Consider the following 24491-nt stretch of genomic DNA (forward strand, 5'->3'; position numbering starts at 1 on the left):
CCCGCCCTCGCCGCGCCCCCCCGCCCTCGCCGCGCCCCCCCCGCCCTCGCCGCGCCCCCCCCGCCCTCGCCGCGCCCCCCCCGCCCTCGCCGCGCCCCCCCCGCCCTCGCCGCGCCCCCCCCGCCCTCGCCGCGCCCCCCCGCCCTCGCCGCGCCCCCCCCGCCCTCGCCGCGCCCCCCCGCCCTCGCCGCGCCCCCCGCCCTCGCCGCGCCCCCCCGCCCTCGCCGCGCCCCCCCCGCCCTCGCCGCGCCCCCCCCGCCCTCGCCGCGCCCCCCCGCCCTCGCCGCGCCCCCCCCGCCCTCGCCGCGCCCCCCCGCCCTCGCCGCGCCCCCCCGCCCTCGCCGCGCCCACCCCGCCCTCGCCGCGCCCCCCCCGCCCTCGCCGCGCCCCCCCCGCCCTCGCCGCGCCCCCCCCGCCCTCGCCGCGCCCCCCCCGCCCTCGCCGCGCCCCCCCGCCCTCGCCGCGCCCCCCCCGCCCTCGCCGCGCCCCCCCCGCCCTCGCCGCGCCCCCCCCGCCCTCGCCGCGCCCCCCCCGCCCTCGCCGCGCCCCCCCGCCCTCGCCGCGCCCCCCCGCCCTCGCCGCGCCCCCCCGCCTCGCCGCGCCCCCCCCGCCCTCGCCGCGCCCCCCCCGCCTCGCGCGCCCGCCTCGCCGCGCCCCCCCGCCCTCGCCGCGCCCCCCCCCGCCCTCGCCGCGCCCCCCCGCCGCGCCCCCCGCCCTCGCCGCGCCCCCCCCGCCCTCGCCGCGCCCCCCCGCCCTCGCCGCGCCCCCCCCGCCCTTGCCACGTGCAGGATGTTGTTCAGTATCTCTCTCTCTCTCTCTCTGTGTACAGGGTGTTGTTCAGTATCTCTCTCTCTCTGTACAGGGTGTTGTTCAGATCTCTCTCTCTCTCTGTGTACAGGGTGTTGTTCAGTATCTCTCTCTCTCTCTGTGTACAGGGTGTTGTTCAGATCTCTCTCTCTCTCTGTGTACAGGGTGTTGTTCAGTATCTCTCTCTGTGCACAGGGTGTTGTTCAGTATCTCTCTCTCTCTGTGTACAGGGTGTTGTTCAGTATCTCTCTCTCTCTCTGTGTACAGGGTGTTGTTCAGTATCTCTCTCTCTCTCTGTGTACAGGGTGTTGTTCAGTATCTCTCTCTCTCTGTGTACAGGCTGTTGTTCAGTATCTCTCTCTCTGTGTACAGGGTGTTGTTCAGTATCTCTCTCTCTCTCTCTGTACAGGCTGTTGTTCAGTATCTCTCTCTCTGTGTACAGGGTATTGTTCAGATCTCTCTCTCTCTCTGTACAGGCTGTTGTTCAGTATCTCTCTCTCTGTGTACAGGGTGTTGTTCAGTATCTCTCTCTCTGTACAGGGTGTTGTTCAGTATCTCTCTCTCTGTGTACAGGGTGTTGTTCAGTATCCCTCTCTCTCTCTCTGTACAGGGTGTTGTTCAGTATCTCTCTCTCTCTCTCTGTACAGGGTGTTGTTCAGTATCTCTCTCTCTGTGTACAGGGTGTTGTTCAGTATCTCTCTCTCTGTGTACAGGGTGTTGTTCAGTATCTCTCTCTCTCTCTCTCTCTGTACAGGGTGTTGTTCAGTATCTCTCTCTCTGTGTACAGGGTGTTGTTCATATCTCTCTCTCTCTGTGTACAGGGTGTTGTTCAGTATCTCTCTCTCTCTCTGTGTACAGGGTGTTGTTCAGTATCTCTCTCTCTCTCTCTCTCTGTGTCCAGGGTGTTGTTCAGTATCTCCCTCTCTCTCTCTCTGTGTACAGGGTGTTGTTCAGTATCTCTCTCTCTGTGTACAGGGTGTTGTTCAGTATCTCTCTCTCTCTGTGTACAGGGTGTTGTTCAGTATCTCTCTCTCTCTGTGTACAGGGTGTTGTTCAGTATCTCTCTCTCTCTCTGTACAGGGTGTTGTTCAGTATCTCTCTCTCTCTGTGTACAGGGTGTTGTTCAGTATCTCTCTCTCTCTCTCTGTGTACAGGGTGTTGTTCAGTATCTCTCTCTCTCTGTGTACAGGGTGTTGTTCAGTATCTCTCTCTCTCTCTGTACAGGGTGTTGTTCAGTATCTCTCTCTCTCTCTGTACAGGGTGTTGTTCAGTATCTCTCTCTCTCTGTGTACAGGGTGTTGTTCAGATCTCTCTCTCTCTGTGCACAGGGTGTTGTTCAGATCTCTCTCTCTCTGTGTACAGGGTGTTGTTCAGTATCTCTCTCTCTCTCTCTCTGTGTACAGGGTGTTGTTCAGTATCTCCCTCTCTCTCTCTCTGTGTACAGGGTGTTGTTCAGATCTCTCTCTCTCTGTACAGGGTGTTGTTCAGATCTCTCTCTCTCTGTGCACAGGGTGTTGTTCAGATCTCTCTCTCTCTCTCTCTGTGTACAGGGTGTTGTTCAGTATCTCCCTCTCTCTCTCTCTGTGTACAGGGTGTTGTTCAGATCTCTCTCTCTCTCTGTACAGGGTGTTGTTCAGTATCTCTCTCTCTCTGTGTACAGGGTGTTGTTCAGATCTCTCTCTCTCTGTACAGGGTGTTGTTCAGTATCTCCCTCTCTCTGTGTACAGGGTGTTGTTCAGTATCTCTCTCTCTCTCTGTACAGGGTGTTGTTCAGTATCTCTCTCTCTCTCTGTACAGGGTGTTGTTCAGTATCTCTCTCTCTCTCTCTCTGTGTACAGGGTGTTGTTCAGTATCTCTCTCTGTGTACAGGGTGTTGTTCAGTATCTCTCTCTCTCTCTGTACAGGGTGTTGTTCAGTATCTCCCTCTCTCTGTGTACAGGGTGTTGTTCAGTATCTCTCTCTCTGTGTACAGGGTGTTGTTCAGATCTCTCTCTCTCTGTGTACAGGGTGTTGTTCAGTATCTCTCTCTCTCTCTCTCTCTGTGTACAGGGTGTTGTTCAGTATCTCCCTCTCTCTCTCTCTGTGTACAGGGTGTTGTTCAGATCTCTCTCTCTCTCTGTACAGGGTGTTGTTCAGTATCTCTCTCTCTCTCTCTCTCTCTCTGTGTACAGGGTGTTGTTCAGTATCTCCCTCTCTCTCTCTCTCTGTGTACAGGGTGTTGTTCAGATCTCTCTCTCTCTCTGTACAGGGTGTTGTTCAGTATCTCTCTCTCTCTGTGTACAGGGTGTTGTTCAGATCTCTCTCTCTCTGTGTACTGGGTGTTGTTCAGATCTCTCTCTCTCTCTGTACAGGGTGTTGTTCAGTATCTCTCTCTCTCTGTGTACAGGGTGTTGTTCAGTATCTCTCTCTCTCTCTCTCTGTGTACAGGGTGTTGTTCAGTATCTCCCTCTCTCTCTCTCTGTGTACAGGGTGTTGTTCAGATCTCTCTCTCTCTCTACAGGATGTTGTTCAGTATCTCTCTCTCTCTGTGTACAGGGTGTTGTTCAGTATCTCTCTCTCTCTGTGCACAGGGTGTTGTTCAGTATCTCTCTCTGTGGACAGGGTGTTGTTCAGTATCTCTCTCTCTCTGTGTACAGGGTGTTGTTCAGTATCTCTCTCTCTCTGTGTACAGGGTGTTGTTCAGTATCTCTCTCTCGCTCTCTGTGTACAGGGTGTTGTTCAGTATCTCTCGCTCTCCGTGTACAGGGTGTTGTTCAGTCTCTCTCTCGCTCTCTCTCTCTCTGTACAGGGTGTTGTTCAGTATCTCTCTCTCTGTGTACAGGGTGTTGTTCAGTATCTCTCTCTCTGTGTACAGGGTGTTGTTCAGTATCTCTCTCTCTCTGTGTATAGGGTGTTGTTCAGTATCTCTCTCTCTGTGTACAGGGTGTTGTTCAGTATCTCTCTCTCTGTGTACAGGGTGTTGTTCAGTATCTCTCGCTCTCTGTGTACAGGGAGTTGTTCAGTATCTCTCGCTCTCTGTGTACAGGGTGTTGTTCAGTATCTCTCTCTCTCTCTCTGTGTACAGGGTGTTGTTCAGTATCTCTCTCTCTGTGTACAGGGTGTTGTTCAGTATCTCTCGCTCTCTGTGTACAGGGAGTTGTTCAGTCTCTCTCTCTCTCTCTCTGTGTACAGGGTGTTGTTCAGTATCTCTCGCTCTCTGTGTACAGGGAGTTGTTCAGTATCTCTCGCTCTCTGTGTACAGGGAGTTGTTCAGTATCTCTCTCTCTCTCTCTGTGTACAGGGTGTTGTTCAGTATCTCTCTCTCTCTGTGTACAGGGTGTTGTTCAGTATCTCCCTGTGTACAGGGTGTTGTTCAGTATCTCTCTCTCTGTACAGGGTGTTGTTCAGTATCTCTCTCTCTCTGTGTACAGGGTGTTGTTCAGTATCTCTCTCTCTCTGTGTACAGGGTGTTGTTCAGTATCTCTCGCTCTCTGTGTACAGGGTGTTGTTCAGTATCTCTCTCTCTCTGTGTACAGGGTGTTGTTCAGTATCTCTCGCTCTCTGTGTACAGGGTGTTGTTCAGTATCTCTCGCTCTCTGTGTACAGGGTGTTGTTCAGTATCTCTCTCTCTCTGTGTACAGGGTGTTGTTCAGTATCTCTCGCTCTCTGTGTACAGGGTGTTGTTCAGTATCTCTCGCTCTCTGTGTACAGGGTGTTGTTCAGTATCTCTCTCTCTCTCTCTGTGTACAGGGTGTTGTTCAGTATCTCTCTCTCTGTACAGGGTGTTGTTCAGTATCTCTCTGTGTACAGGGTGTTGTTCAGTATCTCTCGCTCTCTGTGTACAGGGTGTTGTTCAGTATCTCTCTCTCTCTCTCAGTGTACAGGGTGTTGTTCAGTATCTCTCGCTCTCTGTGTACAGGGTGTTGTTCAGTATCTCTCTCTCTCTCTCTGTGTACAGGGTGTTGTTCAGTATCTCTCTCTCTGTACAGGGTATTGTTCAGTATCTCTCTCTCTGTGTACAGGGTGTTGTTCAGTATCTCTCTCTGTACAGGGTGTTGTTCAGTATCTCTCTCTCTGTGTACAGGGTGTTGTTCAGTATAGAACATTACAGCGCAGTTCAGGCCTATCGGCCTTCGATGTTGCAGCGACCAGTGAAACCAATCTAAAGCTCCTCTAAGCTACACTATTCAGTATCTACACTATACAGTATCTCTCGCTCTCTGTGTACTGGGAGCTGTTCAGTATCTCTCTCTCCATCCTGATCATTTTATCTCTCCGTCTCTGCAGCATGTACAGCTTGCGATGCAGTTGATCATGTTGTACTGTGGACAGTACCTGATACACACCAGACAGATGAGCAGTGGAAATCTGGTCGCTTTCATCATGTACCAGATGGATTTTGGAATGTACGTGCGGGTAAGTGTAATCCCAATGCCTCCTTTCTCTCCTGGTATCATGTTTGTCTTCCGATTGAATTGTCGGTGTCCTGCGTTGGTTTCTCGAGTAGTTCCTTATTCTGTCCCAGTTATCCATTCTCTTCTCAGTCCAAGCATGTTGATCATGGGCTGGGGAATTCTCAATTACTCCACAGTTTAGGCTGAAGGCTTTAATACAAGCTGGAAATAAATAAAAGCTGGAGGATTTGTCTATTGGCACCTCAGCTCATTCCTATCTATTTCTGTACGTCCACTTTCTCATCTGACATCATTGTATTTCCATACATTCCCATGCATTGTCCATCCATCCCAACACTCCATTCCCAACCATTCCCTTTCAATTCTGATCAAATCCCTGTACATTGCATTGTGTGTTTTGTCTGTGTTTCCATGTGCTGTTGGTGTTGAAACATATAAAATAGGAGCAGTAGTCGACCGTTGGGCCCTTCGAGCCTGCTCCGCCAATCATTATGATCATAGCTACGAATTTTAGATTTCTTATCTGCATATTTTCTCATCGCATGCTTTGAAATGCTGACTGGCCAACTCACCAGCCCTAGTTAATCACTCCGTAAAGTTTGGCACACAGTCCAACAATGTAGTCTCAGAACATTGACTCACCAATTTCTCCTTGATCAATTTAAGTGGTCTTCTGATCTCATGACCAAAAATTAATTCATATGGACTGTATTTGCTTGACTCATTAAGTGCATCCCTAATTGCAATAAGTACAAAGTGAATTATTTTATCCCAATCCTCTGGATAATCCTGACTATCGGCCCTCAACATGATCTTTAAAGTTTGATATCACCATTCTAATGCCCCCTGCAATTCTGGATTATATGCAGTTGATTTAAATTGCTTTACTCCTAAGATATCCATAACTTCCCTGAATAACTTCGACATATAATTTGTTCCTTGGTCTGATTGTATTTCTGTGGGGAGATCATATCTGGTAAAAAACAGAGAAGTAATTGCTCAACAATCCTTTTAGCTGTGATATTGCATCATGGAATGGCCTCTGGAAATCTAATAGACACATCCATTATGATCAACAAATACTGATATCCACTTTTCGTTTTAGGCAGGGGTCCCATGCATTCAATTAGGACTCTTGTAAAAGGTTCCTCAAATGCCAGAATGGGTATAAAGGGTGCTGGTTTTATCACCGCTTGAGGTTTCCATATTACTTGACATGTGTGACATGACCGGCAAAATACAACGACATCCTTATGCAATCCAGGCCAATAAAAAATGTCTTCGTATTTCTGCTTGAATTTTCCTTACTCCTAAATGACCTCGTACCAGTACGTCATGTGCTACCCGTAACGCCTCCTTTCTATATCCTATCGGTAATATAACTTGATGAACTTCAGCGCATTTTTCATCTGCTTGAATATGTAAACATCTCCACTTCCTCATTAAGACATAATTTTTAATGTAATAACACTCTGGTATACACTCAGATTCTTATTCTGTGTATGCTTTCTAATACCACCACTCTATCTCTACATCTTTCTGTTTTAATTCTGCCAACTTTTCTCAACTAGAGATATCCACTTCGTCTTCCATCTGTTCTTGTTCTGTCTCAACCATCTGGTCAAAAATTGTTCCTGGTAACTGAACTTCAACCTCCTTATCTTTACTCTTTGATTTCTCCTCCTGTCTCAACCTGTGGCTTTGTGAACTTGTTATCACACAGTCAGGAAACATCCCAGGATATGCATCCTTCAACACCTCAGTTGTTTGGTTTTCCACTGGCTATTCAACCATAGTAGGTATCACTCCCACCTGTGATCTAGCTATATCGTTGACCAGGTTAAACTGTATACCTGGCAAAGATAATTTCTCTATTATTCCTCCCACTACTTTTCACTGGACTCGCTAACCTTGTCTTATATAAGGAATACTACTCTCTTCATCATGAATTCCACATATTATCACCTTTTCTGGCGATAGTCCTTCTGAACAACATACCTCCTCATCTCTCACCATTAAAAATTGACTTGTTCCTGCATCTCTTAAAATCTTAACTTTTTTACCTACTTGTCCCGTTACACATGAGTAAGCCTTATCAACACCAATAAATTATTCAAAGACATCTGGTAACCAACCCCTGAACAGGTTGTATACTCTTTTGAAACTCTTTAGCTTCAAGCATGGTTTCCTTTATCACTTTAACAAACCCCATTGGCTTATCCTGTTTTACCACATCTGTCTTCCCAGTGCTTTTCTTAAACCACCAGCACTGCGACTTTGTGTGTCCAACTTTATTACAATGAAAACCTCTGGGCTTTTTATTTCACTTCCACCTTCATATGTTTCTTTTTTAACCTGAGGAAAAGAATCTTCATTGCGTTTACTGCCTGAGGGTTTCTCTTTTCCCCAGTTTCTATCCGTCACAGATTGAAATTGATGTTGAATATCAAACCTTGATTCACGAACCAATGCAAACTCATCTGCCCTTTTTGCTTCTAATCTCACAGCCTTAACCCTTTGCACTTCCTTCATTTCAAGTTCAAATTCTCTTTCCAGTCCCTGAAGTTCTAATACTCGCTCCCTTTTTCTTTTTGTTCTGCCAGGGCTATTCTTTGTTTTTCTTTGGCCACTGCAATTGCCATTCTCTTTCTATTGCTTCAAATTTAATTTAAGCTGTCTCATTTCCTTTTCATGTTGCAACATTTTCATTTGTAATTGAATTCTAGCCAATTCCAAGCCTGTGTTTCTGGCTAATTTAAATGCTGAGCTCTCACTGAAATTACCTCTGCCTTCCGCACCCCTTCAGACAAAATCAACTGTAGTTTTTTTGCCAATTTCAAAATCTTTGCTTTAACCACCTTTTGTAAACCACCCCAAGTGACTTCTTCCACACTGAAAGAGCTATTATTCCACAAGGCACTCCCTATTTAAAATAACCGAATACAACACCTATACTCAGTACCTACTGTCTTTTGAGTTCAATAATCCCAAGAGAAACAAGGAATTCTACTTTTTAATCCCCCAAGAGCCCCAGTTTTGTAGGGACCTGATCAAAAACCCTAAAATATGTTATGAAATTAGACTAGACCCCAACTATATTTTGCATTTTGGAAGAAATAATGTAGGGAGGAGTTATACAATAAATGGCAGAGTCATCAGGAGTATAGAAACACAGAGGGACCTAGGTGTGCAAGTCCACAAATCCTTGAAGGTGGCAACACAGGTGGAGAAGGTGGTGAAGAAGGCATATGGTATGCTTGCCTTTATAGGACGGGGTATAGAGTATAAAAGCTGGAGTCTGATGATGCAGCTGTATAGAACGCTGGTTAGGCCGCATTTGGAGTACTGCGTCCAGTTCTGGTCGCCGCACTACCAGAAGGACGTGGAGGCATTGGAGAGAGTGCAGAGAAGGTTTACCAGGATGTTGCCTGGTAAGGAGGGTCTTAGCTATGAGGAGAGATTGGGTAGACTGGGGTTGTTCTCCTTGGAAAGACGGAGAATGAGGGGAGATCTAATAGAGGTATACAAGATTATGAAGGGTATAGATAGGGTGAACAGTGGGAAGCTTTTTCCCAGGTCGGAGGTGACGATCACGAGGGGTCACGGGCTCAAGCTGAGAGGGGCGAAGTATAACTCGGATATCAGAGAGACGTTTTTTACACAGAGGGTGGTGGGGGCCTGGAATGCGCTGCCAAGTAGGGTGGTGGAGGCAGGCACGCTGACATTGTTTAAGACTTACCTGGATAGTCACATGAGCAGCCTGGGAATGGAGGGATACAAACGATTGGTCTAGTTGGACCAAGGAGCGGCACAGGCTTGGAGGACCGAAGGGCCTGTTTCCTGTGCTGTACTGTTCTTTGTTCTTTGTTTGTTCTATATGTATTTTTTTATTTTGGCATTAGTGTGCGGATTAGGTGTTTCACACCAGTTGTGATTCTATTGACACACTCGGAAGTTTTTATCAAAACGAGCTTTTGTTAAACTATATTGTTAAATATAACTATTGAATTAGCTTAACTTTACCTATCGAATTACTTAAACACAACAAGGTATAATTGTTAACTGCTAATCTATCTATATTGGAAATATAGCTTCCAATTTAAGCAATATTCCTCATAGCCTTAAACTCCCCTCAAAATCAGTTAGCAAACAACACAAGCTTGCATGATTTTTATTTGTTAACGGTCCTAGAACCTGAACACTTTTAGAGAGAGAGACAGAGAAACATCTGTCTTCTGACATTCAAACAGCAGCCTGCAGAAAGAGAAAAAACTCTTGCTGCTTTCAAGATCAAGCAGAAACTGAAGTGTTTTTCCAGTAAGCCTAGCTCCACCTCCTCACATGACTCTGTCTCTTGTCATTCAACCTAATTAAACCCTACTCTGAATCCACAGGGGAAAACCCTAAAATACACAAAAATGCATTAACTCAGATTAAAACAAACCCCCCATTATCACAAAGCACCTATTGGACTAGACAGGATAGATGCAGGGAGGATGTTCCCGATGGTGGGGGAGTCCAGAACCAGGGATCACGGTCTGAGGGTTCGGGGTAGACCATATAGGACGGAGGTGAGGAGACATTTCTTCACCCAAAGAGTGATGAGCCTTGGAATTCATTTCCACAGGAAGCAGTTGATGCCAAAACATTGAATGTATTCACGAGGCGGCGAGATATAGCACTTGGGGCGAATGGGATCAAAGGTTATGGGGAAAAAGCAGGATTCGGCTATTGACTTGGATGATCAGCCATGATCGTAATGAACGGCAGAGCAGGCTCAAAGGGCAAAATGGCCTCCTCCTGCTCCTAACTTCTATGTTTTTATCGTTGTAGGTAAAAATATACCTCTGAGACTGTTAGTGAGTCAGAGTACAGTGGCATTATTACAAGAGCTTTTGGGAGAGATCTGGCACCTAACAGCGGTTTACCAGATTTCTCTCTGAACACAAATAAGTGTGGGTATTTATACATCATGGTTCCCAGCACCAGTCACAACGCAAACTCTGGTATCAGTCAGGACCCGCAACGCTACCGACTCCAGTCACGGCGCAGCCCCCGCCTTCAGCCAGGAGTTTCACCCGCAGTTCGTTTGGCAGTTTGAGTCACGACTCGCTGTTCTCCCGGCAGCTTCGGCAGTTTCTTCCCTTGAAGTAGGTTGTGGTCACGGGCTGTCTCAGCAGGAGTCCTCCTGTCAAACAGCCGTTATCGCACTCTACCATCTGCAACTGTTTAACTATGTTTAGCTCGTACAAACAGGTACGGTTTGTAATGTCTGCAAAATAACATTCACATTTAACTATCTGTCTTTATGGAAATGAAAGTTAAGGAATGAAAGACATGAACAAGTAAGGAAAACATGAATAAATAATTTATATTGATGCCAGGAGCAGTATAAGCCTGGGGAGATCAGCCATGAGGAAGGGTTATGTTTGTGATATATTCTAGGTACAACATTCATTCACCCTTTCCCTTCTTCATTCTGTTTCTAAAGCAATTATTCTCCTGCATTCTTAGCATGTGAGCTGCCTGGTGCACAGACAGATCTGCACCAGATAAACAGAGCTGAATTCTAAATAAAGTCCTTACCAGAAAGATGAAAAAAATACATGTCCTAAGGGCACAGTACCATCACTGCCCGTGTCCGTGTGCCCGTGAAAGCGGAGTCACAGATGGACAGAATGTGAAGAAGGTATTCCGCATGCTTGGTTTCATTGGTCAGAACATTGAATACAGGAGTTGGGACATCTTGTTGAAGTTGTACAAGACATTGGTACGGCCACACTTGGAATACTGTGTACAGTTCTGGTCACCCTAATATAGAAAGGATATGATTAAACTAGAAAGGGTGCGGAAAAGATTTACCAGATGCTACTGAGACTTGATGGTTTGAGTTATAAGGTGAGGCTGCATAGACTGGGACTTTTTTCTTTGGAGCATAGGAGGCTTAGGGGTGACCTTATAGAGGTCCATAAAATAATGAGGGGCAGAGATCAGCTGCAATATCTTTTGAAAAGATAGTCAATATCTTTTCCCAAAGGTAGGGGAGTCTAAAATTAGAGGGCATAGGTTTAAGGTGAGAGGGGAGAGATACCAAGGGTCCAGAGGGGCAATTTTTTCAGTATCTGCAACAAGCTGCCAGAGGTAATAGTAGAGGCAGGTACAATTTTGTCTTTTAAAAAGCGTTTAGGCAGCTACATGGGTAAGATGGGTATAGATGGATATGGGATATGGGCAATTGGGTTTAAAAAAAGGGGGCAGCATGGACAAGTTGGGCCGAAGGGCCTGCTTCCATGCTGTAAACCTCTATGACTCAATGGCTGCTTTGTGTTCTGGTTTTCCCTGTGAGAAAGTGAATGGATACATCCAGATTAATACTGATTTCTCTCAATTTGAACAGACCTTGGTTCACATGTACTCTGAGATGATTCATTCAGTGGGAGCAGCAGAGAAAGTCTTTGAATATCTAGACCGGAAATCCAGCGTTCCCAATGATGGGAAGTTAAAAATTGAGAAGCTGGAAGGAGATGTGAAATTCCAGAATATATCCTTCTGCTACCCAATGAGACCTGGTGTCCAGGTCTTAAAGGTAAGATTACAATTGAGTTAAACCCAATATAGCCCAAGATGTGATATTGATGGTCATGTTGCATGGATCTCAATGAAATCTAGGATCTGGCATTGATGATATTCTTATGATTGATCTCAATGAGTCTGAGACCAGGTATCGACAGTAGCTTTTAAAATTCACTGATGAGATGTGCGTGTCACTGTCTAGACCAGCATTTGTTGCCCTCCAGAAGGTGGTGATGAGCTGCCTTCTTGAACAGCTGCAATCCCTGAGGTGTAGGTACACCCACAGTGTTGTTAAGAACATAAAAACTAGGAGCAGGAGTAGGCCATCTGGCCCCTCGAGTCTGCTCCGCCATTCAATAAGATCATGGCTAATCTTTTCGCGGACTCAGCTCCACTTACCCGCCTTCTCACCATAACCCTTAATTCCTTTACTGTTCAAAAATGTATCTATCCTTGCCTTAAAACCATTCAATGAGGTAGCCTCAACTGTTTCACTGGGCAGGGAGTTCCACAGATTCACAACCCTTTGAGTGAAGATGTTCCGCCTCAACTCAGCCCTAAATCTGTTCCCGCTTTGTCAACATTAAGAGCATTGTCAACAGTAAGAGCATTCAAATGGTTATTGGATAAACATATGGATGATATTGGAATAGTGTAGATTAGAGGGGCTTTAGATTGGTTCCACTGGTCGGTGCAACATCGAGGGCCGAAGGGCCTGTACTGCGCTGTAATGTTCTATGTTCTATTATTTTGAGGCTATGCCTCTAGTTCTAGTTTCACCTGCCAGTGGAAACAACCTCCCTGCTTCTATCTTATCTATTCCCTTCATAATTTGATATGTTTCTATAAGGTCTCCCCTCATTCTTCTGAATTCCAATGAGTATAGCCCCAGTCTACTCAGTCTCTCCCCTTAAGCCACCCCTCTCAACTCTGCAATCAACCTCGTGAATCTCCTCTGCACCCCCTCCAGTGCCAGTATATCCTTTCGCAAGTAAGGAGACCAAAACTGTACATAGTACTCCAGGTGTGGCCTCACCAGCACCTTAGAGCTGCAACATAACCTCGCTGTTTTTAAAATCCATCCCTCCAGCAATGAAGGAGCTTAATTACCTGCTGCACCTGCAAACCAACTTTTTGTGATTCATGCTCAAGGACACCCAGGTCCCTCTGCACAGCAGCATGCTGCAATTTTTTACCATGTAAATAATAATCCATTTTGCCATTATTTCTGCCAGAATGGATGACTTTATATTTACCAACATTGTTCTCCATCTGCCAGACCCTTGCTCATTTACTTAGACTATCTATATCCCTTTGCAGACTTTGTGTCCTCTGCACATTTTGCTCTGCCATTCATCTTAGTGTCATCTGCGAATTTTGACACACTACACTTGGTCCCCAACTCCAAATCATCTGTGTAAATCGTAAACAATTGTGGTCCCAACACCGATCCCTGAGGCACACCACTAGTCACTGATCGCCAACCAGAAAAACACCCATTTACCCCCACTCTTTGCTTTCTGTTATTTAACCAATCCTCTATCCATGCTAATACATTACCTGTAACACCATGCACCTTACTAGAACCAGAGGTCACAACCTCAGGCTAAAGGGACAATCCTTTAAAACAGAGATGAGGTATTTCTTCAGCCAGTGAGTGGTGAATCTATGGAACTTTTTACCGCAGAAGGCTGTGGAGGCCAGGTCATTGAGTGTCTTTAAGACAGAGATTGATAGGTTCTTGATGAATAAGGGGATCAAGGGTTATGGGGGGGCAGGAGAATGGGGATGAGAAAAATATCAGCCATGATTGAATGACCTAGGTGTCCTTGTTATCTAGATGTTCCAGGGTTGAGTGCAGGGCCAGGGAAATGGCGTCTGTTGCGGCGGTCGGCAAATTGTAGTGGATCCAGGTAGTCCGGGAGGCTGGAATTGATTCGTGCTATGACTAGCCTTTCGAAGCACTTCATAATGATGGATGTCAGAGCCACCGGCCGATAGTCATTAAGGCACACTGCTTGGTTTTTCTTAGGTACCGGGATGATGGTCGTCTTCTTGAAGCAGATAGGGACCTCAGATTGTTGTAAAAAAAGGTTGAAGATGTCTGTGAATACCCCCGCCAGCTGATCCGCGCAGGATCTGAGTGCACATCCGGGTACCCCATCTGGGCCAGTTGCTTTCTGTGGGTTGACCTTTAAGAAAGCTGCTCTGACATCTGCAATGGTGACCTCAGATACAGGTTCATCCAGGGCTTCCAGGGTGGAGGGAATGCTCTCGCTGACCTCTTGCTCAAAACAGGCGTAGAATGCATTGAGCTCATCAGGGAGGGGTGCGTTGGAGTCAGTGATTTTACATGCCTTCACCTTGTAGCCTGTTATGTCTTGCAGATGTTGCCATAGTCAGTGGGGGTCAGTGTGGCTAGCCTGGGACTCTAGCTTGGTCTGATATTGTCTTTTGGCATCTTTGATGGATCTTCTTCGATGGTATCTGGCTTTCTTGTCTAGTCATGATGTGGAGATGCCGGCGTTGGACTGGGGTAAACACAGTAAGAAGTTTAACAACACCAGGTTAAAGTCCAACAGGTTTATTTGGTAGCAAAAGCCACACAAGCTTTCGGAGCTCCAAGCCCCTTCTTCAGGTGAGTGGATATCTATGTATCTATGCGCGGATCAGCACTCACCTGAAGAAGGGGCTTGGAGCTCCGAAAGCTTGTGTGGCTTTTGCTACCAAATAAACCTGTTGGACTTTATCCTGGTGTTGTTAAACTTCTTACTTTCTTGTATAGGTCAGTGTCACCTGACTTGAACGACTCAGACCTGGACTTCAGCAAGCAGTGGATATCCCTGTCCATCCATGGTTTCCGGTTGACCATTAAAGACTTCCCAATCCTCTAGTTTCCCACTAATCTTTGCTACTTTGTATGCATTTTCTTTCAATTTGATACTCTCCTTTATTTCCTTAGATATCCATGGCTGATTATCTCTTTTTCTACAGTTCTTCCTTACCACTGGTATATACTTTTGCTGAGCACTGTGAAAGATCGCTTTGAAAGTTCCACTGTTCCTCAATTGTCCTACCATAAAGTGTTTGCTCTCAGTCTACCTTAGCCAACTCCTCCCTCATCCCATTGTAGTCTCCTTTGTTTAAGCACAAGACATTGGATTGAATTTTACCTTCTCACGCTCCCTCTGTATTTTAAATTCAACCACACTGTGATCGCTTCTTCCAAGAGGATCCCTAACTGGAAGATCATTAATTATTCCTGTCTCATTACACAGTCATGATGTGGAGATGCCGGCGTTGGACTGGGGTAAACACAGTAAGAAGTTTAACAACACCAGGTTAAAGTCCAACAGGTTTATTTGGTAGCAAAAGCCACACAAGCTTTCGGAGCTGCAAGCCCCTTCTTCAGGTGAGCCCTCACCTGAAGAAGGGGCTTGGAGCTCCGAAAGCTTGTGTGGCTTTTGCTACCAAATAAACCTGTTGGACTTTAACCTGGTGTTGTTAAACTTCTTACTGTCATTACACAGGACCAGATCTAGGATAGATTGCTCCCTCGTAGGTGCCATTACATACTGTTCAAGGAAACTATCGCAGACACATTCTACGAACTCCTCTGACCTGGTTTAACCAATTGATATGTAGATTAAAATCCCCCATGATAATTGCTGTACCATTTTTACATGTATCAGTTATTTCTTTGTTTATTTCTTGCCCCACAATTATGTCATTATTTGGTGGCCTATAGATTACGCCTATCAGTGACTTTTGCTCCTTACTATTTCTAATTTCCACTCAAATGGATTCAACCTTTTTTCCATAGAACCTATATCATCTCTCACGTCCGCCCTGATGTCATCCTTAAATATCAGAGCTACACCACCTCCCTTACCTTCCTGTCGGTCCCTCCGAACAGCCTGATAGCCCTGGATATTTAACTCTTAGTCGTGACCATCCTACAACCATGACTCTGTAATGGTCACCAAATCATACTCATTTGTGATGATTTGTGCCGTCAACTCATTTACCTTGTTTCGGATACTACGACATTCAGATAAAGTGCCCTTGTGCTAGTTTTTGTGCCTTCTTTTTGAATTCTAACACCTTCATTAATAAGATCTCCTGAGTTCTTCTTCCTTTTAACTTTGTTCCTGATTTTTGATGTAGTTGGAACCTTCTCCCCACATACTAACCTGCTGCTTTGCTTTCCATTAACCGTTATATTTCTCGTAGTTTTACTCTTCCCTTCCCCCCCCCCCAAATTGCTAGTTTAAAGTCCTTGTGACCACCCTATTTATCCATTTCACGAGAACACTGGTCCCAGATCGGCTCAGGTGAAGACAGTCCCAACGGTACAGATCCCTCCTGTTCCAATACTGATGCCAATGCCTCATGAAATGGAACCCCTCTTTCCCGCACCATTCCTTTAGCCACATGTTAACATTTCTTAATTTTCTCAACCCTCTGCCAATTTGCACGTGGCTCGGGTAGTATCCAGAGATTATAACCCTTGAGGACCTGTTCTTTAATTTAGTTCCTGGTGGTTGATAGTCCCCAAACAGGGAGGGAGTTCCTGGATTTTGACCCAGTGACAGTGAAGGAATGGCGATACATTTTCAAGTCAGGATGGTGAGTGACTTGGAGGTGAACCTCCAGGTGGTGGTGTTCCCAGGGACCTGCTACTCTTGTCCTGGATGGTAGTGGTCAGGGGTTTGGAAGGTGCTGTCAAAGAAATTTTGGGAGTTCCTGAACTGCAATGCATCATGTAGATGCAGGTGAGGGCGGGGTGATGAGTGGCCCCTGAGACTGCGCTGGGGGTGGGGAGTGGAGGGGGCGGGGCGGGGGAGAGTGGTCTCCAGACTGTGATGGTGGGGGGAGGAGCGTGGCCCCCAAGACTGCGGTTGTGGGGGAAGAGGAGGGTCGCTCCAATGCTTTTGCGGGGGTGTCCATTGGAAGGGGTCTGGAGGGAGTTTAAACCTAGTTCTAATTAAGGTGCCCTTTAATAATGGTGCCTCGATCTCTGTCAGGCCCCACATCAGTGACAATGTACACTCCACCCATTGATTTTTGTCAGGTTGCCAGAAAATCTGGTCTGAAAACTCGGTTGTGCATCTGGAGAGATACACAGCCTGATGCTCTGTGACAAACCTCCAACCCACCCAGGATGTTGATCGAGAGGGTTTCAGCGATAGTAAAGTGTCAAGGGGTGATGGCTAGATCCTCTCTTGTTGGCAATAGTCATTTCCTGGTGGCACTTGTGTGGACAGAATGGTATTTGCCACTTGTCAGCCCAAGCTTGGATATTGTCCAGGCCTTGCTGCATTTAGACATGGACTGCTTCAGTATCTGAGGAGTTGAATGGTGCTGAACATTGTGCAGTCATCATCGAACATCCCCACTTCTGACGTTATAGTGGAAGGAAGGTCATTAATGAAGCAGCTGAAGATGGTTGGACCTGGACACTACCCTGAGGAGCTTCGACAATGATGTCCTCGAGCTGAGATGATTGACCTCCAACCACCACAACTATCTTCCTTTGTGCCAAGTATGACTCCAACCAGCAGTGAATTTGCCACCAGATTGCCATTGATTCCAGTTTTGCTAGGGCTCCTTGATGCCACACTTAGTCGAATGCGGCCTTAAGGGCTGTCACTCTCACCCGACCTCTGGAATTCAGCTCTTTTGTCCATGTTTGAACCAAGGCTGTAATGAGGTCAGGAGCTGAGTGACCCTGGCGAAACCCAAACTGGGCGTCACTGAGCAGGTTATTGCTGAGCAGGTGCTGCTTGATAACATGGTTGATGACCCCTTCCATCACTTTACTGATGATCGAGAGTAGACTGCGCGGTAATTGGCCAGGTTGGATTTGTGGATTTGTCCTGTTGCTTGTGTACAGGACGTACCAGGGCAATTTTCCATATTGCCGGGTAAATGCCAGTGTTGCAACTGTACTGGAAGATCTTGGATTGGAGCATGGCAAACATAGAAAATAGGAGCAGGAGTAGACTATTCAGTCCTTTGAACCTGTTCTGCCATTCATTGTGATCATGGCTGAACATCCATCTCAGTAACCTGATCCCGCCTTTCCCCCATATACTTTGAGCCCCATTGCCCCAAGAGCTAAGTCTAACTCCTCCTTGAAAATGTTTTGGCCTCAACTGCTTTCTGTGGTAGTGAATACCACAGGCTGACCACTCTGGGTGAAGAAAGTTTTCCTCATCTCAGTCCTAAACAGTCTACCCTGTATCCTCAGACTGTGACCACTGGTTCTGGACACCTCCACCATCGGGAACATCCTTCCTGCATTAATCCAGTCTAGTTCTGTTAGAATCTTATAAGTTTCTATGAGATTCCCCCCTCGTTCCTCTAAACCCAGCGAGTACAATCCTAACCTACTCAATCTCGCCTCATATGTCAGTCCACCATCCTAGGAATTGGTCTGGTAAACCAGTGCTGCATTCCCTCTAGAGCAAGAATATCCTTTCTCAGATAAGGAGACCAGACCTGCACACAATTTTCCAGGTGAGGCCTCACCAAGGCCCTGTATAACTGTAGCAAGACAGTTATACTGCATTTGCCCACTCATTTAATTTGTCTAAATCACACTGAAGCATCTCTGCATTCTCCTCACAGCTCACCCTCCCACCCAACATTGTGTTATCTGCAAATTGAGATATTACATTTAGTTCTCTCATCTAAATCATTTATGTACATTGTGAACAGCTGGGCTCATAGGCACAAAGGAAATAGGATCAGAAGTAGGCAATTCAGCCTTTCGAGCCTGCTCTGCCATTCAATCAGATCATGGCTGATCCCTTCCTGGTCTCAAATTGATCTTCATACCTGTTCCCCATATCCCTTTAATCCTTTTTTTAATCAGAAATATATCTATCTCCTTCTTGAAACCATTTAATGATTCAGACTCCACCGCGCTATGGGGTAGTGAGTTCCACAAATTCACCACCCTCTGTGAGAAGTAGTTCCTCCTCATCTCGGTTTTAAATCCACCATCTCTCAATCTATACCTATGACCTCTTGTTCTAGATTGCCCCATAAGAGGAAACCTTCAAAATTTTATATTCCTCGATCGGATCCCCTCTCATCCTTCTAAACTCCAGTGACTTCAAACTGTTTAAATCTCCTCACGCATCAACCCTTCCATTCCCAATCCGGTGAACCTCCTCTGAACTGCCTCCAATGCCACCTCATCCTTCCTCAAATAAGGAGGCCAAAACTGGACACACTACTCCAGATGTGGTCTCACCAACACCCTATACAATTGCAACAACACTTCTCTACTTTTATACTCCAGTCCTTTTGCAATAAATGCCAACATCCCATTTATCTTCTTTATTATGTGTTGCACCTGCATACCGACTTTCTGTGATTGACAAATGTAGACACCCAGATCCCTCTGCCTGGACGCATTTTGAATCTGCTTTCCATTTAGGTAATAAATTGCCTTTCTATTTTTTCTGCCAAAATGGACAACATAGAAGATAGGAGCAGGAGGAGGCCATTTTGCCCTTCAAGCCTGCTCTGCCATTCATTACGATCATGGCTGATCGTCCAACTCAATAGCCTAATCCTGCTTTCTCCCCATAACCTTTGATCCCATTCGCCCCAAGTGCAATAGCTAGCCGCCTTTTGAATACATTCAATGTTTTGGCATCAACTACTTCCTGTGGTAATGAGTTCCACAGGCTCACCACTCTGAGTGAAGAAATGTCTCCTCACCTCCGTCCTAAATGGGCTACCCTGAATCCTCAGACTGTGACCCCTGGTTCTGGACTCCCCCACCATCAGGAACATCCTCCCTGCATCTACCCTGCGTAGTCCTGTTAGAATTTCATAAGTCTCCCTCATTCGTCTGAACTCCAGCGAAAACAATCCTAACCTAGTCAATCTGACCTTGTACATCAGTCCCACCATCCCCGGATTCAGCCTGGTAAATCTTCGCTGTACTCCCTCAAGAGCAAGAACATCCTTCCTCAGAAAAGGAGAGCAAAAATGCACACAATTCTCTAGCTGTGGCCTCACCAAGGCCCTGTATAATCGCAACAATACATCCCTGCTCCTGTACTCAAAACCTCTCGCAATGAAGGCCAACATACCATTTGCCTTCTTGATCGCTTGCTGCACCTACATGCTTACCTTCAGTGACTTGTGCACAAGGACACCCAGGTCCCACTGCACACTCCCCTCTCCCAATTTACAGCCATTCAGGTAGTAATCTGCCATCTTGTTTTTGCTTCCAAAGTGAATAACCTCACATTTATCCAAATTATACTGCATCTGCCATTGATTTGCCCACTCACCCAACCTGTCCAGATCATACTGAAGGATCTCTGCATCCTCGTCACAGCTCACCCTCCCACCCAACTTGGTATCATCTGCAAACTTTGAGATGTTACATTTTGTTCCCTTATCCAAATCATTAATATACATTGTGAATAGCTGGGGTCCCAGCACCGATCCCTGTGGCACCCCACTAGTGACTGCCTGCCAATTTGAAAAGCACCCATTAATTCCTACTCTTTGTTTCCTCTCTGCCAACCAGTTTTCTATCCATGGCAATATACTTCCCCCAATCCCATGCGCTTTAATCCTCTCACTTATCCACATTAAACTTCATCTGCCAGACTTTGGCCCATTCTCCTAGCCTAACTATATCCATCTGTAGAATCTTTATATCCTCTTCACTGCCTGCTTTCCCACCTATTTTAGTATCATCATCAAATTTTACTATGTTATACTCTGTTCCTGCTTGCAGATCATTTATATAGATTGTAAACAGTTGAGGGGTGGCACGTTGGCACAGTGGTTAGCACTGTTGCCTCACAGCACCAGGGACCCAGTTCAATTCCGGCCTCGGGTTACTGCCTGTGTGGAGTTTGCACATTCTCCCCGTGTCTGCGTGGGTTTCCTCCACGTGGTTTCTGGTGTGTTAAATGGCCATGCTAAATTGACCCTAGTGTGAGGGGCATTCGTAGGATAGACACATGGGGTTACGGGGATAGGGCCTGGGTGGGATTGTTGTTATTGCAGTCTTGATGAGTTGAAAGGCCTCTTTCTGCACTGTAGGAATTCTATGATTCTGAGGTCCAAGCACTGACCTCTCCGGCACACCGCTAGTTACATTTCGCCAGCCAGTGAAGGACCCAAAACTAAGCAATTTTGAAATATCACTATCTCAGCTGCCACCTCCTTTAATACCCTAGCCCTGATCCCTGTGGTACCCCACGAGTCAATGCCTGCCATTCGGAAAAAGTTTATTCCTACGCTACAAACAAATGGTCTAGTTGGACCAATGAGCGGCACAGGCTTGGAGGGCCGAAGGGCCTGTTTCCTGTGCTGTACTGTTCTTTGTTCTTTGCTTTGTTTCCAATCTGCCAATCAGTTTTTATCCATCTCAATGTGCTACCTCCAACCCTGTGCTTGAATTTTACATGCTAATCTCTTATGCCGGTCTTTGTCAAAAAACTTCTCAAAGTCCAAATAAACCACATCCACTGGCTCCCCCTCATCAACTCTACTAGTTACACCCTTGAAGAATTTCCATAGATTTATTAAGTATGATTTCCCTGTCATAAATCCATGCTGACCCTGTGCAATCCTGCCACTGTTTTCCAAGCATTTTGCCATAAAATCTTTGGTAATGGATTCTAGAATTTTCCTCACTATTGACATCAGGTTGACTGGTCTAAAATTCTCTGTTTTCTTGCTACCTCCCTTTCAAATAGTAGGGTTACAGTAGCTACCCTCCAACCTATAGGAATGATTCCAGAGTCGATAGAATCTTGGAAGATGATCACCAATGCATCCACTATTTCTCGGGCCATTTTCTTAAATTCTCTGGGATGCAGATTATCGGGCCCTGGGGATCTATCGGTCTTCAATTCAATCAATTTGCCAAAAGACCTTTTAACATAAGGTGCTCCTACCTAGACACACAGTTTTTCCCTTTGGAGAATAGTGGGGGAAGGAAGGATTTACAATTTGATTATCAGCCCATTGAACCACATTGAATACTCCTTCCATGGTCAACAAGTCCTGGTGTTGGACTTGAACCCGGAGCTTCTGATCCAGCGGTAGGTACATCACCACTATACGACAAGACATCCTAGAAGAAATAGAAATCATAGAAACCCTACAGTGCAGAAGGAAGCCATTCAGCCCATCGAGTCTGCACAGACCACAATCCCACCCAGGCCCCACCCCCACATATTTACCCACTAATCCCTCTAACCTACGCATCTCAGGACTCTAAGGAGCAATTTTTTTTTAACCTGGCCAATCAACCGAACCCGCACATCTTTGGACTGTGGGAGGAAACCGGAGCACCCGGAGGAAACCCACGCAGACACGAGGAGAATGTGCAAACTCCACACAGACAGTGACCCGAGCCGGGAACCGAACCCGGGACCCTGGAGCTGTGAAGCAGCAGTGCTAACCACTGTGCTACCGTGCCGCCCTACTTTCATCCTACTTTCATCCTACTTTCATGTGCTCAAACTTTTACCAGAAGACAAATGAAGGGGTGTTTGAAATTGCAAGAATGAGAAGAACTCATGATCATCATTAGACTATTAATTCTAGATTTTTTATTGAATTCAAATTGCAGCACTTTCCCTGGTGACATTCAAACCCAGAGCATTGCCATGCATCTCTGGATTACTAGTGCAGTGACAATAAAACTGGTCCACTGCTTCCCCCTAAGAGGAGGGTGGTAGAACGATCTAGGCATAGTTAGATGACAGAAGCTTCAGAGAAATTGCAGGGCAGCTACAATGTCTGTGTAAGTGTGCTGCTAGTATGACATACCATGAGAGCAGATGTCCCAGCAGGAGTAGATGCTGTCGGTGTTAGAACTGTAAGAAGTCTCACAACACCAGGTTAAAAGTCCAACAGGTTTATTTGGTAGCACAAGCTTTCAGAGCACTGCTCCTTCATCAGGTGAATGGAGAGTTGGGTTCACAAACAGGGCATATATAGACACAGACTCATTCCAAGATAATGATTGGAATGCGAGTCTTTACAGGTAATCAAGTCTTTACAGGTGCAGACAATGTGAGTGGAGAGAGGGTTAAGCACAGGTTAAAGAGATGTGTATTGTCTCCAGCCAGGACAGTTAGTGAGATTTTGCAATCCCAGGCAAGTCGTGAGGGTTACAGATAGTGTGACATGAACCCAAGATCCTGGTTGAGGCCATCCTCATGCATACGGAACTTGGCTATCAGTTTCTGCTCAGCGATTCTGCGTTGTCGTGTGTCGTGAAGGCCGCCTTGGAGAACGCTTACCCGAAGATCAGAGGCTGAATGCCCTTGACTGCTGAAGTGTTCTCCGACTGGAAGGGAACATTCCTGCCTGGTGATTGTTGAGCGGTTCCCATTCATCCATTGTCGTAGCATCTGCATGGTCTCGCCAATGTACCATGCCTCGGGACATCCTTTCCTGCAGCGTATCAGGTAGACAACGTTGGCTGAGTTGCAAGAGCATGTACCGTGTACGGTGGATGGTGTTCTCACGTGAGATGATGGCATCCGTGTTGATGATCCAGCACGTCTTGCAGAGGTTGCTGTGGCAGGGTTGTGTGGTGTCGTGGTCACTGTTCTCCTGAAGGCTGGGTAGTTTGCTGCAGACAATGGTCTGTTTGAGGTTGTGCAGTTGTTTGAAGGCAAGTAGTGGGGGTGTGGGGATGGTCTTGGCAAGATGTTCGTCTTCATCGAAGACATGTTGAAGGCTCCGTTAGAACTGTGGGACCCTTTAACAATAACCAAGGACCACTTTCAGAGTGAATTGAGAGCAGCTGATGAATATTTAAGCTTGTATTTAAGAGATCGGAATTTCCCCAGTGGAGAATATTGCCTGCCCATTCTCACTTTGAGACCACATTTCCTGTCTTCTGTCTTGCTCCAAGCTGAAGTGCCACTTGTAACTATTCTTTTTCTTTTCAGAACGTGTCCTTTGAGCTGAAGTGTGGTGAGATCACAGCCCTGGTGGGCCCCTCTGGTGGGGGGAAGACCACCTGTGTAGCTCTGCTGGAGAGGTTTTATCAACCCCAGTCCGGAGAGATTCTGCTCGACGGGAAACCCATCGAGGAATACGAACACAAATATTACCACAACAAGGTGAGGAACAGAGTGTAATATACATATGGGGATGGGGGGGGTGATACAAACACACACACACACACACACACACACACACACGGGGGCAGAGCGTAATATGCGGACGGGACAGGCTGAGATGAGTACGGGGACGGGGTGTGATGCAGGCGCAGGGACGGGGTGTGAGGCAGATTGCGGTGCGCGGGCGGACAGAGTTTAATACTCTCCATGCTTTCTGGAACAATTTCTTCTCAGCCTCCGCTCCCTGCCTTCTCTCCATGAGGAGAAGGCCTATCAGCCCTTTTATCATGGTGCAGTATTAAATAGAGTTCAGATACAATATACTATCTGCTCACGTGGGTCTGTCACCCTTAATACCCTGTTAAACAGGAAGCCTGCTGCAATCCCTGTCTTTAAGTTTCTAATTGACCTCCATTCTCGACCACGAGTGGGTTTTAGATTTCCATTCAACCGACACCTTTTTAACTCAATCCCCCCTGTTACTGTTTCAGCAGTAATAATTCCCCCATTGTCCCTGATGATCGAGTAGCAGCCCCCTCTCTCAGCTCCAGGAAATCTCTGCAGGAGTCCATCAGAGCAGTGTCTT

The 24491-nt window shown here is 46.5% G+C and overlaps 1 protein-coding gene across 1 annotated transcript in view; it reads left to right on the forward strand.

Annotated features, from left to right (window-relative positions):
- The window catches only part of LOC144497108 (antigen peptide transporter 2-like), a 58050-nt gene that overhangs the window by 29078 nt on the left and 4481 nt on the right, over positions 1-24491 (forward strand). Inside the window, exons 6-8 of the mRNA XM_078217888.1 lie at positions 5074-5202; positions 11599-11787; positions 23732-23905. Coding sequence (XP_078074014.1) covers positions 5074-5202; positions 11599-11787; positions 23732-23905 — 492 coding nt within the window. The remainder of the gene's footprint in view (positions 1-5073; positions 5203-11598; positions 11788-23731; positions 23906-24491) is intronic.

The sequence above is a fragment of the Mustelus asterias genome, chromosome 8 (genome assembly GCF_964213995.1).
Source record: "Mustelus asterias chromosome 8, sMusAst1.hap1.1, whole genome shotgun sequence".
Taxonomy (NCBI): Eukaryota; Metazoa; Chordata; class Chondrichthyes; order Carcharhiniformes; family Triakidae; genus Mustelus; species Mustelus asterias.